The sequence below is a fragment of the Phocoena sinus genome, chromosome 10 (genome assembly GCF_008692025.1).
Source record: "Phocoena sinus isolate mPhoSin1 chromosome 10, mPhoSin1.pri, whole genome shotgun sequence".
NCBI classification, from domain to species: Eukaryota; Metazoa; Chordata; class Mammalia; order Artiodactyla; family Phocoenidae; genus Phocoena; species Phocoena sinus.
The window spans coordinates 63740898-63760778 of NC_045772.1; the positions used below are offsets into that span (position 1 = coordinate 63740898).

Sequence of the window (19881 nt, forward strand, 5' to 3'; positions counted from 1 at the left end):
AACAAATTAGGAAAGGATTCATAGAGCAGTTGGGACTAGAAAAATGGGTACATAAAGAAGAGTGGGGAATTCCCTGGCGGTCCAGTGGTTAAGACTCAGTGCTTTCACTGCTGTGGTTCCGGGTTCAACCCCTGGTCAGGGAACTAAGATCCCATAAGCTGCATGGCACAGCCAAAAAAAAAAGAAGAAGAAGAAGAGTAGGTAGGGCATTCCATTTGGAGAGCATAGCTTGATCCTAAGTGAGAAGACAGAAATGAATACAGGTCTTTCCTGGGGCAGGGACAAATTGGTTTAGCTAGAAAGAGGGTATTGGGTAGTGATGGGAAGTTTGATCAGACTGGTGAGGTGGGCCTGGATGCCTGGAGTTTAAATTTGATCTGAACAACAATTTTGTTCAGTCACTCATTTAACATTTAAGTGCCTACTATGTGCTGGGTAGAGTGTAAGGCCCTGGGGATAAAAAAGCAGAAGAGACACAGGGTCCTTGCCCTTAAGAAGCTTAGAAGGTAGTGAGAAAGACAAGAGCCTCTACAAAGGCCTTAGCAGGAGTGAGCTGAAAAAAACAGGATTTCTGGAGCTGCTTTAATCTCTTTGCTGAACTATGAACCAAGTCCTGATTTTTTTTTTTAATGGATCTAAGATTATTCTTAATTTGTTTTAAGGAAATTTCCCTTCTCCTTTCTCCTTTTTGATAGATGCATTTTGTAATTTAATATACACATAACTTTTTTAAAGAGACAATTTGAATTTAATAAGCCTTTTGAATGTATACTTCATGACAGGGGCTAGTGCCAAATTAAATTGTGATTCACACACTGACCAAAAAAATGCCATTTGTGTTTATTGATCTCCAGCATCAAAGTTTTTCCTGGTCTATGGTCCGAAGTGCCTTTTTGACCCATGCTAGCACAATTAGTTCATAACAGAATTGTACATAAAAGTAATATCTTAATTATGTATGCAAATGCTCTGGTTTTGGTCTAACAAACTAAGCTAGTAATTTAACCATTTGTACTATTAAAATAGGAACTCCTTCCTTGAAATGAACTGATAGTTTATTTGGTTTCAGTTCTGTTATCCAATGCAGTTAGACCTGTAATGTATGCCAATTAACGATGAATGGGAATTAAAACCCCAATTTAATAAGACTTTTCAAGGAGTGTCCTAAGGACCAAGCAAGCCAGCAAAATTAGGTCAAATGAAAATCTTTTCATTCTCAAAATTGTTTTTCAATTCAGTAAGTATTTGAGTGTGTAGGCAACACTATATTTAGAAACATTTAACTGACCACAGTGTGGAGCTAGAAAGTTTTCAGACTGTGTAGTGGAAAAGTGTGTTTCCTGTTCTTTATTCTTTAAAATGGAAGTATCACATACATCGAAAAGTACACAAATAATAAGTGCATTGCTTGGTGAATCGCGAGAGTAAACATGGCTAAGAACCAGCTCTTGTTTTTAATTTTTTCTTATGAATCTGTAATTTTGAAATAGTTAAATTTGCAAAAGGATATGTTGTTTGTTTTCTTTTTGTTTAAGTTAAGGAGAAAAAAATCCTTAGTAATGTGTTCCAAACTGTTAACTAAACCAGTATATCATTTAAAACTATTTGAATTTTGTAATAATATATTTTATTTTTTGAGATCCTTGATATTTGCGTTGTCTAAGTTAACTAAGTCATAATATCCTGTTTTGCTAAAATCGATTGTTTACTAAAAACCTTATTCCCTATGTATCAGACTTGGTTTCTCTAGATCGAATTGTTATCCTAATTTGTAAGTTTGAAACTTAGTCAAATTATTAAAATTGATTTTAAAAAGCACTATATTATTTCTATGCTCTCAGGTTAAATTCAAATGGGAAAAGTACCCTTACTACCTGAGAATCTGCTAGCTTTGTGTGAATTTGGCCTAGTTTCAGCCATAAACTGGGTTAGTTTAACCTGCAGCAGATGTACACCTTGGAAAGTTCCTCCATGATGCTGGTGGAGTGAAGCTTAGAGGTAGATTGAGGTTAACTAGAATAGTAAGGCATTATAGAATAGTCTTTGCCAGTAGCAGGTGATAAGAACGGATGCCACCAGGGTTATCATGCTTTGAGGTGCAGACATTTGAAAAGAGTCCACGTTCCTCTATCAGTGACTCACCCAAAGCTAGTATGATCTTCTCTTCCTCTGTCTTTCCAACTGGAATGTTTACATACCCTTCAGGGCTGTGTTAAACAGCAAAAGCAAATTGGCTCTTTACTTTCAAATCAGTATTTGTATAATTATATAGCTGAATGCAATTGTAGGCCTAGACATCTGTAATATTAATCTATATCTACTGGAGCATATTACAGCAGTTACATTTGAATTTGCTGTTTAACGCCTCTCTGGCACAGCAATGCGTGACTCTAAAGGACACTGTTTTTGTTTTATAGCTGTAACTGTCCTGGTGGGTGACAGCTGCCCCAAAGGTACCCCCTTTGATTGCCTTCTGTTCAGGAGCTTTTACTGTTAGTGTTACATCTGGAGCCAGGTGACTAATGACTACTTATTCCATAGCAGATGCCACTGGCTAAGCCAAAAGTAACTGGCCTATTGAAATAGGATTGCTCCCCACAAAGCTCTCATCCAGAGTGATGGACATATATCCAGGATCTGCTCCTGGTTATTTTCAGATGGATTTGCCCATAGTTCATCTGGTCCCTTAATTATGCATTTGGAGTAAAACTAACCAGAGGACTCATTTATTAGAGCATTTATACTCTGTTTGGTGCTTGAATTATTAAAGTTTCCCCCTTTTCTTAGAATTTATCCAGTTGGCCAAGGACTTTGAAGAATTCCGTAAAAAGTGGCAGAGAACAGATCACGAGCCTGGGCCAAATACAAGGATCTTTTGATGAAAGTAGAGACTGAGCGTAGTGCTCTGGATGTTAAGCTGAAGCATGCACGCAATCAGGTGGATGTAGAGATCAAACGGAGACAGCGAGCTGAGGCTGACTGTGAAAAGCTGGTGTGTATTGTTTTTTATGCTAGAACTGTGACAGTGGGGACGGGGAAAGATCAACGGGTAATGTTTCCACTTGCCCAGGTATACCCAGGTTTCTTCTACATTAAAGAACTAAAAGCAGTTTGTTCTATGATTGGAGCTGAAATTGCAGCCAAGGAATCCTATTCTTCATAGGCTGAAATTTAAATTAAAAAATTTTTTCTCCTTTAGACCTGAAACTTTTACTTAATAGACAGATTTCAAATGAGAATTTAAAGAATTAAAATTAAGGGGAAAGGCAGAGAAATAAATCCTAGCATATTTGATCTGTCTCATTGTTGATTATAAGTGCTACCTAGAACATCCTCATATAAGATATCAATAGCTAGTACTTTGTCATTGTTATAGGCAGGACAACTCTTAAGTCTTTCCTTCATCACTGCTCTTAATTTAGGGTAAAGGGATAGATGTATTCAACCAATGTGAACACTAGAACATAGAGCATTATCATTCTGATGTACCAGGGTGGGTCATGGTACAAAGGCAAGCCTTTGCTAGGAGGGACTAATTCATCTTCGTACAGTGTTAGATGCCTCAGTAAGCTCAAATTATCTGGTTCCAGTGCATCACAGCTTTATATCCATTTTAATGCATTTTGCTCCACCATTTAGAAAGGTGGGTGGCTGCTTTGAGCTGTAGAAGAAGCCAATAATTGTCCTAATTAGCTGACACTAAAGTGTTTTTGCTATGTGAAATCTATTTTGGGACTCTCATTTTGCAGTACTGTCTTTTCTTGGATTAGCGGTTTGATCCAAAAGTCCTGTAGCAGAAACCCCACTATTCTAGATGGAGTTCATTTTACCAGTCAGAAATCGGAGACACAACCTGGGCTTGAAGTGAATTAATATGCTATTGGTGTAGCAGCCTTCTTGAAGGCTCATTTGCATAATGCTGTATTTTCATGTCTTCTGGTCTGCCTGTCCCATAAATTTGAGGTGAAGCTTTCTCCCCTGGTTAGTTAGGCTGTTTTACTCTGCTTTGGTCTATAGGAAAGACAGATTCAGCTGATTCGAGAGATGCTCATGTGTGACACATCTGGCAGCATTCAACTAAGTGAGGAGGCAAAGATCAGCTCTGGCTTTCTCAACAGAGGCCAACCATCCAGCGGCAATGCTGGAAACAAGAGGTGGGGGAACTGCATCTGTTATTATCTGATCATAAGCAACACAGCTGTCATAAGTTCTTGTTATCTGAACTCTTAGATATACTGCTTCTGGAATGTGTGCTGAATAAAGCAGAAAAAGACTTTGGAGGAAGGGTGTGTGGGAAATAAAGGCGCAGAGGCCTCCGTCTTTATTTTATTTTTTTATTTTTCCTTAGGATGTTTCATCATGGGTAGAATTTCATGTTGATGCTGAATTGCACATTAATAACTAATCTTGCACACTGCTAAGAAACCTAAAGGTGGAAGTGGCAGTTCAGCAATACTTCCAGTGTTTACTCTATAGAGCTTCATCGTAGCTCTTCTGGTTTAGAAGGGCCTTCTGTGAGCCAAGACCAGACAATAATTTTGGTTCCACTGCATCGCTGTTTAGAATAGTCCCAACCAGGCTTTCAATTTAACACCCCCAATACAATACGTAGGGAAAGGTCAGCACTCTTTTAGAGCTATTTATTTTGTTGCCTGGTTGTTTTATGGGGAATCTTTATAACTAAGAAGATGTACAGGCTTAATTTCTTAAAAAGCTAATGCTGGGTAATACTCTCTCTTGTAGAAAGCAACCACAATTGGGATCAAATTAAACTTCACTCTTCTGCCTTGTGGATTTTTAGTAGCCTGTAGTACAGACTCGGCAGGGAATAGCACCCATACCCCTGAATGTAACTTTCAACTTCTGTTATAAGGCCTTAGCTGAAATAGCAACTGTGCTGCATGTGTACTCCTGCACACACGCACATAGTCCCCCATGAAAACCATAAAAAGCAAAACCCACCACAGCTAGGGTTTGAGCTTGTAGTTATCTCCACGGGGAAGATGCTACTGTGAAATTGCTGATGTTACCTGACAAGTGTGACTTGTTCTGGTGTTGGTGGGTTTTACTTTCCAGTCTTGTTTCTAACACTACTGTTTCACTCATTTAGACTGTCAACCATTGATGAATCTGGTTCCATTTTATCAGATATCAGCTTTGACAAGACTGATGAATCGCTGGTAATGAACACTTGATTTCTGAGAGTTATCTATTTTTCTTAACCCTGCTCCCTCAGGAATCTCTCTCCTGTCCTCTCTTCTAAAATTCCCTTATTACTATTTTATTAGTTGATATGTTATAGATACTGACTAGCATTTAAAAATATAAATACAAGCTGTAAGAGACTGGCTTATATATTTAATTTTTGGAAGTGAGAATATAGAATTTAGGATTTGGCATGAGGTTAAATTTATTTAACGGATCTGTGAGCTGCCTGTATTAATTGATTACTACATCTTGACTTATTAAAACCCCAGCTAGCAAAAAAAATAATAATAATAATTAGCAAGACTCTATCCAGTCAGGGTTTATTTGCTGCTCTGGGAGAATAGACTTGTGCCTTATTTCTAAATTAAACTGGTTCTTGAGGAAAACTTAGACATACTTTACAATTAGAAGGAAACCAGTGCCCTGAAACTTCAGCCAGAAGACTGATGAAAGTTTCCAGGCGCTAGATAATGCTTTGATGAACAGGTGGTTCACCTGTTTAAGCTGTTTGTTACCCTGCTTTTGTGGGGCAGAACCCTTGTAACTTATGGGTGGTGTTTCTCCATAAAAGGTCATCTCCTGATATTTCAATCTTTGATGTTCCAGAGACTTGTAGTTTATTGGTTTATGTATCTCTCCTATTTTACTGGCTGAAAGCTAGCAAAACAAAACAATAAATCAGGAGGTTATTAGTAGTTGGTTTTCTGATGATAGCAAAATAAATGACAACTACTTGTTACATAGGCAGGGTTTTATGTCCAAATTGTCAGAGTTTGACTAGGGAAATAATTTGCTGTTTTGTAGATATTAGCATTAGGTATCACCTTTTTGAAAATAAGGAATGACATAGTCCTGGGATATGTAATAAAAACTAGAATATACTACTATCTGATTTAGAGCTAGACCTATGATATGATATCTGTTGTAACTGAAGCTGAATCAAAACAACCAGTAGCTAAATTGCTTGACCATAAATTGGGAGAGGTTAAATTTATTAGCTACGCTATATACGACTGTTTTTGGATTTTGTGTTTTCAGGGATGATCAGGATCAGGAGGTCATAGGTAGCTACTAAAAATGAATGCAAATGGTTAAAATGAGCGAAGTGAACTAGACCACAGTGAAAGACAAATAATTCTTCAGTGTCCACATGAATGTCTTTTTTAGGGCCCAAGGAGGAGGGATGATTGAGAGATGTAAAACCTAAATTAGAACTTTTAAAGTGGCTACATTGTACAGAACATCTGATTAGACGATAGCAATCCCTTAAGAGTAAGGCTCACATCTAACGCCAGCAGCATAGTGCCCAACATTCTGTAAGTTCTAAAACTAATTACAAAAATAATCAGAAATAAAGGACCGGGCACCGAAGATAATCACGACAGAAATTGATTCTTTAACCTTTTCTTGCCTCTTTGGTATTGATTCCTGATTCTATTATAATAGCTTCAATTTTGGAAAGAAAGCATGTTAACTCACTACAGCTCTATAGCTATAACATTTGAGACCCTCCCTTTCTGTCTCCCCAAATTGTGAGTTAGGTACTCTGACTCAAGAGGCCTTTAAAATTCTCTGTAAATTTATTTGTACAGGGTTTAGGGGAGGACTAACCAAAGAAAGAAATTAATACAGTTTAATTGTCAACAGGATTGGGATTCTTCTTTGGTCAAGACTTTTAAACTGAAGAAGAGAGAAAAGAGGGTATGTATGGTTTTGTTTAGTTTTGGGGGTTTTTTGTGTTTGTTTGTTTTTACAAAGTAACAGTAGAAGACTTTTCTCCAGAAATGTTGCCATTGTACTGCATTCCTGACATGTTGCTCTAGCTGTTGTTAAACACAGATTACAAGAGAATCCATGTTGCAGGGGCAGTAACTGAAGTTCCTTGATGTCCTAACTCAGGACAGGATCCCATCCTCTTTCACTCTTCTGGGCTGCTCTCAGTTCATTCGTGGAGAGTAAAAGGATATATTTAAGTTTGTTTGAGTTGTCATATGAATTTTTATGCAGGACTTTTGTGCTCTGATATAAGTTTCAGATGAAATGTGTGTATAATGGGATATACAGAGATCTATCTTTGTGCTTGTTTAGGGTCCTTAATATGTTTCCAAAGACTTCATGTCCTTAGATAGGATTCCACTCTACTTTTTCTGGTGCTGTCATCTAAATTTTTCCAAAGCTTGCTTGTTTCTTATAGGGCACTGAGGGCATTTTTGTGTTGGTACAACTTAAGCTTCATGTGGAAATAGGCAATGAGAGAGTGCACATTGTTATTTCCTGCAGTCCTGGTACCTAGGACTTGCATCCAAGTTATCCAATGGAATAATTTTATCTTTTGTGCTTCAGATCTTCTATTTGGCACTAAAGTTCTTGGTTTTTGCCCCATGTCTAGCGCTCTAGTAGCCGACAGTTCATTGATGGTCCCCCCGGACCTGTAAAGAAAACTCGTTCCATTGGCTCCACAGCAGACCAGGTAAGAATAGCCAGGCCAGGGCCTCCCTGGTGGCACAGCGGTTAAGAATCTCCCAGTGGTTAAGAACCCTGGGTCATGGGTTCGAACCCTAGTCTGGGAAGATCCCACATGCCACAGAGCAGCTAAGCTCGTGTGCCACAACTACTGAGCCTATGTTCTAGAGCCTGCGAGCCACAAATGCTGAGCCCGAGTGCCACAACTAGTGAGGCCTGCGCGCCTAGAGCCCACGCTTCGCAACAAGAGAAGCTACCACGATGAGAAGCCCACGCACTGCGACAAAGAGTAGCCCCCACTCTCTGCAACTAGAGAAAGCTTGTGCGCAGCAACGAAGACCCAGCGCAGCCATAAATAAATACATACATAAAAGAATAGCCAGGCCAAGAGAATTGTGGTCTTGAACACATCAAAGTTTAGCGGCCCCAAGCATTAAAAATCCTAAGTCAACATTGCAGTGTTATTTTGAGAGAGATGTTCAGTGAACGTTTTTCTGTGTAATAGGATCCTTATCATCCATATGAATAGAGTAGTAAACAGCTGTCAGCTTTATGTGTGGTTCTTAGTTGTTTGTATATGTGTTCCTGTGACCTGTATTTCTATTTGAAAGTATGAGATTTCAACTTTAAGAGTGTTTGGGGCTGGGGGCTTAAGTCCTGACCGAGACTCAGGAATTTTTTAACTATTCCAAAACACCTATAGTAGAGGGGAAATTAGATTTATCCTTCCCTCATTACAACCTTTGTTTCAGGGAAATGAATCCATAGTTGCAAAAACTACAGTTACTGTTCCCAATGATGGCGGGCCCATTGAAGCTGTGTCCACTATTGAGACTGTGCCATATTGGACCAAGAGCCGAAGGAAAACAGGTCTGCTGGGTTTGTGGCTGAATTGCCTGTGTAAAACAACTGGTAAAATCTGGGGAGAATTGGTTTCTTAGAACCCTCATGAGGCAGGGGTTGGATGTTTTGGGTAGTTGCTTACTGAGGGCCAGAGCACTGTTGGTGTCATGCCCTGCCTTTGGCTTGCTAGCCTGGCCTACACCACTATATAACTTGTTTCTCTGGAAATAGTTTTTTGCATAGCCATTGTATTCACTTCTGATAATTGTTACAGATTACTGCTTATCTACCAGTTATATTAAAATTGGGGTTAAAATCCAGAAGGGGGAATTCCCTGGTGGTCCAGTGGTTAGGACTCTGCGCTTTCTGCCGAGGGCCCGGGTTCAATCCCTGGTCGGGGAACTGAGACACCACAAGCCATGCAGCGCAACAAAAAGAAAAAAAAATTCAGAAGGAACAAAATACCTAAGACACAAAGCTTAGAGTTGCCTGCTTTCTAGGTACTTTACAGCCTTGGAATAGTGACTCCACCTTGAGCAGCAGGCAGCCGGAGTCAAAAACCGACACAGACGGCTCCAACACTCCACAAAGCAATGGAGGGATGCGCCTGCATGACTTTGTCTCTAAGACGGTAAATCTGGGATTGCTGCTGCTCTTGGGCACATCTGCTTTTTAAATTATGGGAGTAATATTTACTAGCAACAAATTTAAATACTTTAGTGTTGTAAAGTTCAATGTCGAATTTCCTTCCTCCTTCTTATCCCACTTTCCAGGGTTACAGAGGGTGTGTATCTTTCCGTTCTGTGAGTAATATTAAATTAAAAGAAAGCAACTTTTCAGAAGCAGTTGTTTGTGCTTTTTAGTGACATGTATTTACATTTCATGCTTGAACATGGCACGTTTTAACTTTGTCCCACTTGATTTACTCATAAAAACCCGAGCAAACTGACTGAGGCTCAGAGGAATTAACTGACTTGTTTGAGCCACAGGATAGTAAGTAGCAAAGTTAACATGGGGGTTTTCTGACTCCTTGCCAACAAATTCTTTCCACTACTGTACAGTGATCCCTTGCAGCTGGATGCCTTTATGCAAGTTACTTAGCCTCCTTTTGCTTCTGTTTCCTTATCTTAAAAAAAACAAAACCTATTCTATAGGATTATTGTGAGAATTACACAAGTAAATATGTGTAAAGGGATGAGGAAGTTGTTTGGCACATGCTAAGTGCTTAATAAACATCAGTTGATATGATGATAATTTTCTAATTCATACTACTTCCTGTTTCATCCTCAGGTTATTAAACCCGAATCTTGTGTACCATGTGGAAAGCGAATAAAGTTTGGCAAGCTGTCTCTGAAGTGTCGAGACTGTCGTGTGGTCTCTCATCCAGAATGTCGGGACCGCTGTCCCCTTCCCTGCATTCCTACCCTGATAGGGACACCTGTCAAGATCGGAGAAGTATGTATGACCTGTGGGAACCATCATTGTGTTATGGCTTCTTTAGCTTTTAAAAGCTTTAGGTCATTTTTTTCAAAAATTAATGATGCCACATATATTTTTTCCCACAAATAATGAATAGAAATTGTAAAATGTTAACCTGCAGCAGAATCCTGTTTGGGTTTGTCTGTCTGTTTAGTAACCTTTCTAAACCAAATTCCTCTTCCTTTTCCTCCCCTCCCTTCCCCTTTCTCTCTCCCTCCCTTTCCTTGTTTTCATCCTATTTTCCTTCTCCCTTCCCTCCCCTGCTTCGTTTTCTCCGCCTCCTCCTTCCCCTCCCCATCCCATCCAATTTTGTAAAATTTCAAACATATACAAAAGTAGAGATTAGTATAACTAACCCTAGCTCCTGTCACTCAACTTCCACGATCACTGATTCGTGTTCAATCTTGATTTATTAATACCCCCATCTCCTCTTCACCCTGTTCAGTGAATTATTTTGAAGCAAATCCCAGCCATCATGTAATTTCATCTTTGACTATTCTTTCTCTTATGTTAGAGATATTCCATACTATGGTCTTAAGATTAGATTATTTCTAAAGTTTGATTCATTAAGAAATTATTGTTATAAGCAACATTAGCAAGAATCAAAACAAAATGGCTATGCTGCTACCCAGCCTCCAGCAAATCAAAGGTTACTTTTCTTTAATCTTAAGAGTTCTTATCCATGCATGTAATTTTTTACAAATTTCCTGTATTCTAATATAGAACCATGGAGTTCTCTCCTACAGATAGGTTTGTGTCATGATCAACTGTGAGTTAGTTGTGTTAAATAATTTTTCTTACTAAGAATAATTACAGTATAGAAAAGGCTTTCTTTTTTAGAGTAATAAATTAGTTTATATTATACTCCATACCTGTGATCTCATTATTGCTTTCTTTCTGATGCCCTTGACTATAAGAGGAGCAGGGGCAGAGTTGTAGCTAGTGGTCTTTTATTACTTGTTCATGCAAGAGTGTGGTATATGTGACCATAAATCAGTCCTGGTGTGGAGGTAGGAAAATAATTGAGTCTTTGTTTTAATCATGCTTTGGGAAGAGGAATTTAAAAGTAAACATGATGTCCCAGCCTGAATATTAGTCTGGGGATGGCTCTTTCCATTGGTCTTCATCTGCTGGTCTAAGTGGTGTAAATACTAATTTTAAACTCGCCTTTTTCAGGGAATGCTGGCAGATTATGTGTCCCAGACTTCTCCAATGATCCCTTCAATTGTTGTCCACTGTGTAAATGAGATTGAGCAGAGAGGGCTGACCGAGGTAAGAGTCAACCCTTGGAGAGGGTGAATTTGTTACTTGTGTCAGTAATTAAGAGGTTTTTAACTGAAAGTGTCATCTTGATAATAGACAGGCCTGTATCGGATCTCAGGCTGTGACCGGACAGTAAAAGAGCTGAAAGAGAAATTCCTCAGAGTGAAAACTGTACCCCTCCTCAGCAAAGTGGATGACATCCATGCTATCTGTAGCCTCCTGAAAGACTTCCTTCGAAACCTCAAAGAACCCCTTCTGACCTTTCGGCTAAACAAGACCTTTATGGAAGCAGCAGGTAAGGGCAGATCTTAATACTTAAATGTGGGACTTCCCTGATGGTCCAGAGGTTAAGATTCCACACTCCCAATGCAGGGGGCCTGGGTTCGATCCCTGGTCAGGGAACTAGATCCCCACATGCTGCAACTAAAAGATTCTGCGTGCCGCAACAAAGATCCTGCACCCAGCAGCCGCAGCTAAGACCCGGTGCAGCCAAATAAATTTTAAAAACCCCTTAAATGTGAGTCCCATGGGGGCAGGAATTTTTGACTTTTCTGTTTCCTGTTTTCTGTTTTATCCCCTGCCTGGTACATGCCTGAAACATAGCAGTTGCTCAGATACTTTGATGGATGAATAACTCTATCCACGTTCCCCATGGCTATCCTCTTCCTGTCTAAACTGTATAGGGTCCTAACAGGTTTTTTTGTTGTTGCTTTGTGTTGTTTTTTTGGTCAAGTTTTAGGTTGTCCTTTTGAACTTGGAGCCATCTTTGATTTTTTTACCGCACGCCCAGCATCTAATCCATTGGCAAATCATGTCAACAAAGGCCCTGTAAATATATCTTAAATTTAAAATGTGTCACTCCTATTATTATCTTGACCTCTCTTACCCTGGAGTGATGTAAGAACCTACTGGTTTTCCTGTTTCTACTCTTGCCCTCTACAGTATAATCTTCACACAGAAGCTAGAGTGGTCCTTTTAAAATTTAAGTTAGGTAATGTCCCTTCTGTCCTCAGTATTCTCCAAAGTCTTCCCAAAAGTCTCAGAATAAAATCCACAGTCCTTAACAAGCCCCAAAGACCCCACATGATTTGGGTCCTGGCAACATCATTTCTTTCAACACCCTTCCCCTCCTTTCTTCTTTTCTAGTTACACTGGAATTCTTGCAGTTCTTAGAACATAACCAAGCTTACTCCCATCAAGGCCATCATGTTTGTTGTCTCAGCCTGGAGTGATTTGCTCCTTTATTTCCTTTCAGGTTTCTTTTTGGATAGCTTGTCCTCAGAAACACCTTTCCTGACCACCTTGTCAGAAAGAACAGCTACATTACTTTCTAGTTTCTTGCCTGCCTTACTGTTTATTATACGTATCACTGTCTGATAGGTATTTGCTTTTTGACTGACTCCTCCGGTAGCATGAGGCAAGGTCCTTTGTTTAGTTCTGCTTGATCCCGAGCACTTAGAACAGTGCCTGGCACATGGTAGACTCTTAACATGTTTTGTGAACGAATACCTTCTTAATAATTGTAGTCACTGCACTTATATGTCTGCATTCCTGGAAACATGAGTTTCCAGCTGCTTTCCCTAACTGCAAGAGCTGGTTTTTTAAGAGTTCTGATTTCTAATATTGAGCTGTTGGCCAGTATCCTGCTTGTTAATGAAACTAGAGTCTGGTGCAGTCATGAACCTAATCAGAAGTTTCAGAAGCTTACTGTATAGATGAGACTTTGTGATCGATAACTTGGAAGCCTGCTGTCAAAGGAAAGAAGTCTAGGCCTCTTGGTACTTTCTTTTCATTTATAGAAATCACAGATGAGGACAACAGCATAGCTGCCATGTACCAGGCTGTTGGTGAACTGCCCCAGGCCAACAGAGACACATTAGCTTTCCTCATGATTCACTTGCAGAGGTGAGTAGAGCAGAAGTTTGTTTCCGGGAGTCAGGGAATTTTGCCAAGGGGAAGAGAATGGGGTTGGGTGTTAGGGAGGGAATGTGAGGGCTGAATTGTTTTCCTATAGATCTTATATTTTGGTCTGCTTTTAAGCAGAGGGACAAGTCTTCTAATTTAATGCTCTTTTACTTAGAGTGGCTCAGAGCCCAAGCACTAAAATGGATGTTGCCAATCTGGCTAAAGTCTTTGGCCCTACAATAGTTGCCCATGCTGTGCCCAATCCAGATCCAGTGATAATGTTACAGGACATCAAGCGTCAACCCAAGGTAAGCAAGCATGTATGTCTATATACATGAACCTGTGTAACATAACAGGAGAGAATGGTGAGAGGTAAAAGCCCTGAGCATTGGAAGTTTGCTAACATATTTGGTGGCATTTAGGTGGTAGAGCGCCTGCTTTCACTACCCCTGGAATACTGGAGTCAGTTCATGATGGTGGAACAAGAGAACATTGACCCCATGCATGTCATCGAAAACTCAAATGCGTTTTCAACACCACAGACCCCAGATGTTAAAGGTAAGGCAAGGCCTAAGGTGTGCTTTTTAAAGGGCCTGACTCCCTCTCTGGTTTTTGGTCGGGTGCCCTCTCCTTGCCTTTGCTAGAGCTGTTTGAAATGTATATTCTTCAATAAAATTAAAATAATTTTGAGAATTCTAACATTAAAGAAAAATTTGTACAGTTCCATCCTAATTTTTTTTCACTTTTCCATATTCTCCTTTCTTTACCCATATGGATATTTTTTAAAAATACAGATAGAATAATTGAGATATAATTATTTCTTATTTTACTTAGCATTTTGTGAGAACTTTCTCTGTTACTATATGATCTTATTTATCATTTTTATGGTTGTAAACTAGAATTTGCTTAAATATTCTATTAGGTATTGATGTTGTTTTTCAACTTTTCATAATTACATATAGTGATGCCATCAACATTATATGTATGTACCTTTTTTTTTCCTAATGATAAATTCCCAGGAGTGGGAATTACTGAATTAAAAGTTTTAAAGATTTTTGTTTCTTGGTATGTTTTACCAACTTGATTTCGTTCCTTCTTTATTATAGATTTAAAAATTTTATTTATTTAACTTATGACTGCATTGGGTCTTCGTTGCTGCGCGCAGGCTTTCTTTAGTTGTGGCACGTGTGGGCTACTCTTCGTTGCGGTGCATGGGCTTCTCATTGCCATGGGTTTTCTTGTTGGGGAGCATGGGCTCTAGGTGCATGGGCTTCAGTAGTTGTGGTGCACAGGCTTTAGTAGTTGTGGCTCGCGGGCTTAGTTGCTCCGCGGTATGTGGGATCTTCCCGGACCAGGGCTCGAACCCGTGTCCCCTGCACTGGCAGGTGGATTCTTAACCACCGTCCCACCAGGGAAGCCCCAACTTGATTTTTTAAAGGCTTTTGCCAGTTTGTACTGCCACTAAAAATATATGAGGCTGGTTTCATTCCAACTTCACTGGCTTTGGAGACCTATTCTTTCATTATTGCAAGTTCCTTTTTTTTCGCGGTACGCGGGCCTCTCACTGTCGTGGCCTCTCCCGTTGCGGAGCACAGCCTCCGGACGCGCAAGCTCAGCGGCCATGGCTCACGGGCCCAGCCGCTCTGCGGCATGTGGAATCTTCCCGGACCGGGGCATGAACCCGTGTCCCCTGCATTGGCAGGCGGACTCTCAACCACTGCGCCACCAGGGAAGCCCTGCAAGTTCCTTTTTAAGGGAGCATATTGTTTTTTCTAGTATAGGAAAAAATCAAATAGATGTTAGATTTGTGAAGTTTGGAGTTTGAGAATGGCTTAACTCAGAAAATGAGTGTGAGAATGGCTTAACTCAGAAAATGAATGTCAACTACTCACTGAGCAGTTGCTTGCATAGTTCAAAAAATATACTGGGGCTTCCCTGGTGGCGCAGTGGTTGAGTCTGCTTGCCAATGCAGGGGACACGGGTTCGAGCCCTGGTCTGGGAAGATCCCACATACCGCGGAGCAACTAGGCTCGTGAGCCACAACTGCTGAGCCTGCGCGTCTGGAGCCTGTGCTCCGCAACAAGAGAGGCCGCGATAGTGAGAGGCCCGCGCACCGTGATGAAGAGTGGCCCCCACTCACTGCAACTAGAAAAAGCCCTCACACAGAAACGAAGACGCAACACAGCCATAAATAAATAAATAAAAATTAAAAAAATATATATAGACTCGTGTGTTATAAAATGATGCCAAAACTGACCTCTGGGACTTTGCTAGGTCTCTAACCTTAGCTCTTAAGTGTTTCACAGGATATTCAGCTTAATACTGGCTGCCTGCAAGAGTGCTTTCTTTTTTCCCTTCCTTTAAAAATATGTCTTACCTTTGATTGAAGTGAGTTTACTGGGGCCTGTGACCACTCCTGAGCATCAGTTCCTCAAGACTCCTTCATCCAGCTCCCTGTCACAGAGAGTCCGCTCCACCCTCACCAAGAACACTCCCAGGTATGCAAAATTGGTCTGCTCAGGAAATAAAAAATGACTGCTTCCTTAGACTTCTTCCCCATCATGCTAAAGCTTACTGAAAGAAAAATTGAATTAGATCTTAGCTAGCAGCTCGACTTTAAAAGCCCCTTTTTAAAAAGGGTCTGAAGGTCTTTACTGTTTCCTCTCCCTCATCTTAGGTGACAAAGAATAGCTTACAGAGTAGTTGTTGAGGGTTTCCTACTTTAATTGATTATGTCAAGTAATGTTATAGTTGTTTATCATTTTTTATAGAATACTTTTCCAGTTCATTCTCTTTTTCTTTAGATTTGGGAGCAAAAGCAAGTCTGCCGCCAACCTAGGACGACAAGGCAACTTTTTTGCTTCTCCAATGCTCAAGTGAAGTCACGTCTCCTGTTACTTGCCAGCGTTTACTGACTACAAGGAAGGGCGCACCTGTACTCTCTGCTCTGCAGCCTCCTGTACTCATTACTACTTTTAGCATTCTCCAGGCTTTTAATCAAGTTTAATTGTGCATGGGGGTTTTATGAAAACTATTTATATCTCCTTCTCCTCAAGTAATGTAATATCAACACCTTGTGCTGTCATCGGGAGCTTTTAGATGGGAGATCTTTACGGGGTAGAAGTGGGGTATGAAATTCGTTGGGGGCTGGGGGTACATCCCTTTGGTTTAAAGCCAAATTCTCTCATGTAATGACCTTTCTCTGGTGTAATTTCCATGAGACAGTGGTAGAAGCCCTACCTCTTTGGTAAGATTGACTTGTCTCAGGGTGGGGAGTGGGAGGGCAGGGTAAAGAAAGGTTTTGACAGAAGATTTAGGATGGCTCCTTCGAGAACTTGGAAATTCTCCTTCCCCCATTATGAACTGAGCTATAACACGGAGCCTTCATAGAAATGGGGTACGGTGAGGACTGAACTAATAGTGGGAGCGTGCTTAGCTTTAATTTGGATTGATTAGGTTTAATAGTGTTAAGTGGCACAACGTTGTAAAAGTGATACTACAATTTATATTTATTTCTAATGGGCCTCTGGCTGGACTTTGGGTTTGGTTGGGGTCAAAGCCAGTTTGTTCTTAAGTTGAATTCATTCTGATGCTTGACACCCCCCACCCCCTTGTCCATTTAGAAGCCCTGCTTCTAAAAGTCAGTGTACCATCTGTTTGGCACTCAACTAACAATTAAGAGTAGGCTATAAGGGAGGATTGTCAATATTTTGAGTGGCAAGAAAAGCCACAGTCATTTTGTCTTTGCACTTTGGATACTGAAATCTTCCTGTGTAACATAGCTACATCTAGATAAATATGAGCTTTTTCTTCTATTAAAATTATTTCCAATGTCTATCAAAATGCTTTCTTTTATAGAATGTTTCTGACCCATAGTGGCCTATAAAACATGTATTTGGAATAATATTTGGAAAAAAGTAAATAGTTTTTTTTCAAAATGAATGTAAGGTTGGTTTTCTTGTCCTGGAAGGTAACCTTAAATTCCTTTTTTTTAGGAAATATTTTTCCTCAAAGTGTCATGAGTCTATCATTCATTTCTCCCCTCCCCCATCACCACCTTCTCCCAACTTCACCACCACCAGGAGTTTGTTTCTTCGTTTCAGTCTCTTTCATTGTCCAAATTGAAGTCCTAGATTTTTCCTGACTCTTACCCTCTTGTTTTTTTTGTTTTGTTTTGTTTTTTGCGGTATGCGGGCTTCTCACTGTTGTGGCCTCTCCCGTTGCGGAGCACAGGCTTCGGGTGCGCAGGCTCAGCGGCCATGGCTCACGGGCCTAGCTGCTCCGTGGCATGTGGGATCTTCCTGGACCGGGGCACGAACCCGTGTCCCCTGCTTCGGCAGGCGGACTCTCAACCACTGCGCCACCAGGGAAGCCCTTACCCTCTTGTTTGAAGAAATGACTTTAAACAAAAAACAAACTTTTTAAACAAGTCTTTAGGGATCAGAATGGTGCAGAAAAACAACAACAACAGCAACAACCCAAACGATTCTGTCTGGCTCACTGCCTGGAACATCCTTCACTGCTGGAAGTGACTCTGGAGTGAGCTGGGATGATTAACTGAGGGCACCTGCACTTGGAACTCTGAAGCTGGTGAACAGAATGTATCTGAGATTGAACGTAAACAGTGGCAGGCTTAATAGAGAGAGGAGGCAACCTACTGGCTTTTTTCCCAGGAGGTGGTAGCTCTCGTAGCAGGGCCCATCTGCCTCAGCAAATTGACAGAAGATGGGTCCCGTCTCGAGACCCTTACCCCCTTTTACACACACACACACAGGCCTGTTACGTTTTGTTGTTTTTTTTTAACTTTGTCCTAGATGCCATCTCCTATGTCTCTGCAAGCCCAGTGTTGGCCTGGCTCCATATTTGCTGTTCTGTGGTATCTCCCCAAGGTGCATTTTAAGTCACTAATGTAGAGGAAGTAAATGGATTGTATAATGTCAGTGAACACAAGATGATGCTATGCAGGAACTGATGGCCCATTAACGAAACAGGAAATGGTCCTGTGTGTCAAGTGTTGGCAGCCAGTTGCTCAGTTTTTGGGCTAGGCCAAGAGACCTTAGCCATGAAATAGTTCTGATACTGGCAGAGGAAATATGTACCAAACCTTCAACTTCTTTAAACAGTACGTCATGTGGAACAGCTTGAATTTCGAGGGCTTTCTTAATTAAATTGTGCTCCCTGATGTTGAGATCTATGGAAGGGTCTTTGGAGTGGGTGTCACCCCACCTCCTGCTCCTAACCATGTCTGATGCTGCCTGTTACTCTGTTTTTAGTGCATTTTAGCTTTATTACCCCACTTGCTAATAGCTGGAATATTCACATCTTTAAATCCATTCACCTCCATCAATCTATATAAGTCTCCTAAGTTTGATGCTTATTTAACTGGGCAAGCATTACATGGTTTGATCTAGCGGCAACAATTTGTGTTTATTATTGGTATTTAACGTTTTTTTTTCTTAAGAAGGTGAATTCTTTGCTTGCAGAAATAGAGGGTGAGAAGGCATCATGCGTTTCCATCAGAGGACTATAAGGATGCTCAATTGATTTACCGTGGGGAAAAAAGTCATTTTTGGCTGTGAACTGAGGCTGTGGCATTGAAAGGGGTCTTGAGTTCCTAAATTCGAGCTTAAGTTACCAGGCAACACAAAGTGACAAGGAGTGCTGCGTGAGTGCAGTGAGCAGAGATCCCAGGCTTGCTGTTCTTGTTTTATAGGGCTTCTCTTCCCACCTCACGCTTCAGGTAGGTAGACAGACGTACGCACGTGCATATACATATGGTTATATGGTTTCCTATTGGAAAGCATTTGGGAGACCAACTGCTGTGCCTGGAATACTGACCAGTTTGCTTAATCATGCATCACCTTTTCTTAGATTCTCAGCAGGAGCGGGGAAGGGAGCTGCTGTGGCGTCCAGATCTGAGAAGCAAGGGTGGCAGGCACAGAGTTCAGTGTTCAAGTCGGCAGAGCTCACACAGTAGGTTCTCGATCAATGTGCTTTGATGCTAATCTCAGTTGTGACTCAGGCTTCAGCCACTGGTGCGAAAAGCTTTTAAGCGTGCAGAGTCAGGGCATGTTAGTCATTGTGCTTTTAGTATAAACTGGGTTTGGAGAGTGGCCACTTGACCTAAGAATTTAGTAATTAAAAAAAATCTGTCCCTGTAGCTGGTATATTTTGTAAATAAGTGAAAGTCCCAGGCCAAGAGGTCCTTAACTCGTGTAATTTATTAGACTCTCGTTTTCAGAGTCTATTTGTTGATGGTTTCTGTTCACGAAGTCAGGCTGAAGACAGCTTGACGTCACCAAGAATAACCTTGCAGTGTGTGGGAGCCTTGTCCTCTGCAGTTGTGTGGGATGGGAAAGGAGGCCACTTTTCAGGGACACAGAGTTGGAAGCAGGAATTTTTTCCTCTTGTATACCTTCTCCCTCTGTAACTTGCCAGGCTTCATTTAGTTGCACTGTTTTTATACAGCATTAGTCTCGCATCTCACATGGCTGGACACCATCTGTGTGTTAGGCTTAGACACATGTAAATGGATATTTAGACTTCTCGTAAAGCACTTGCCAGTTAATATCTTCTCTGGTCATCAATGAAGATGGAATTAAAAAGAAGCCTCTAGAAAATATAATGTGATTTACAGTATACTGGTTGCTTCCATTTATCATCTTATTTGACCTCAGCACACCCATGTGTGGTGGGTGGGATAGTTGATATGATCCCAAT

General features: G+C 40.7%; 1 protein-coding gene across 1 annotated transcript in view; it reads left to right on the forward strand.

Moving 5' to 3' along the window:
* Positions 1-17103, forward strand: part of RACGAP1 (Rac GTPase activating protein 1) — a 33501-nt gene extending 16398 nt beyond the window's left edge. The window contains 16 exon segments of the mRNA XM_032646701.1: positions 2788-2858; positions 2861-2992; positions 4018-4154; positions 5111-5180; positions 6856-6909; positions 7598-7678; positions 8424-8541; positions 9015-9145; positions 9805-9969; positions 11170-11265; positions 11353-11551; positions 13056-13161; positions 13337-13469; positions 13584-13719; positions 15551-15659; positions 15966-17103. Of these exon segments, the coding sequence (XP_032502592.1) occupies positions 2788-2858; positions 2861-2992; positions 4018-4154; positions 5111-5180; positions 6856-6909; positions 7598-7678; positions 8424-8541; positions 9015-9145; positions 9805-9969; positions 11170-11265; positions 11353-11551; positions 13056-13161; positions 13337-13469; positions 13584-13719; positions 15551-15659; positions 15966-16041 (1814 nt within the window). The 3' untranslated portion in view covers positions 16042-17103.
* Positions 17104-19881: the final 2778 nt, after the last annotated feature.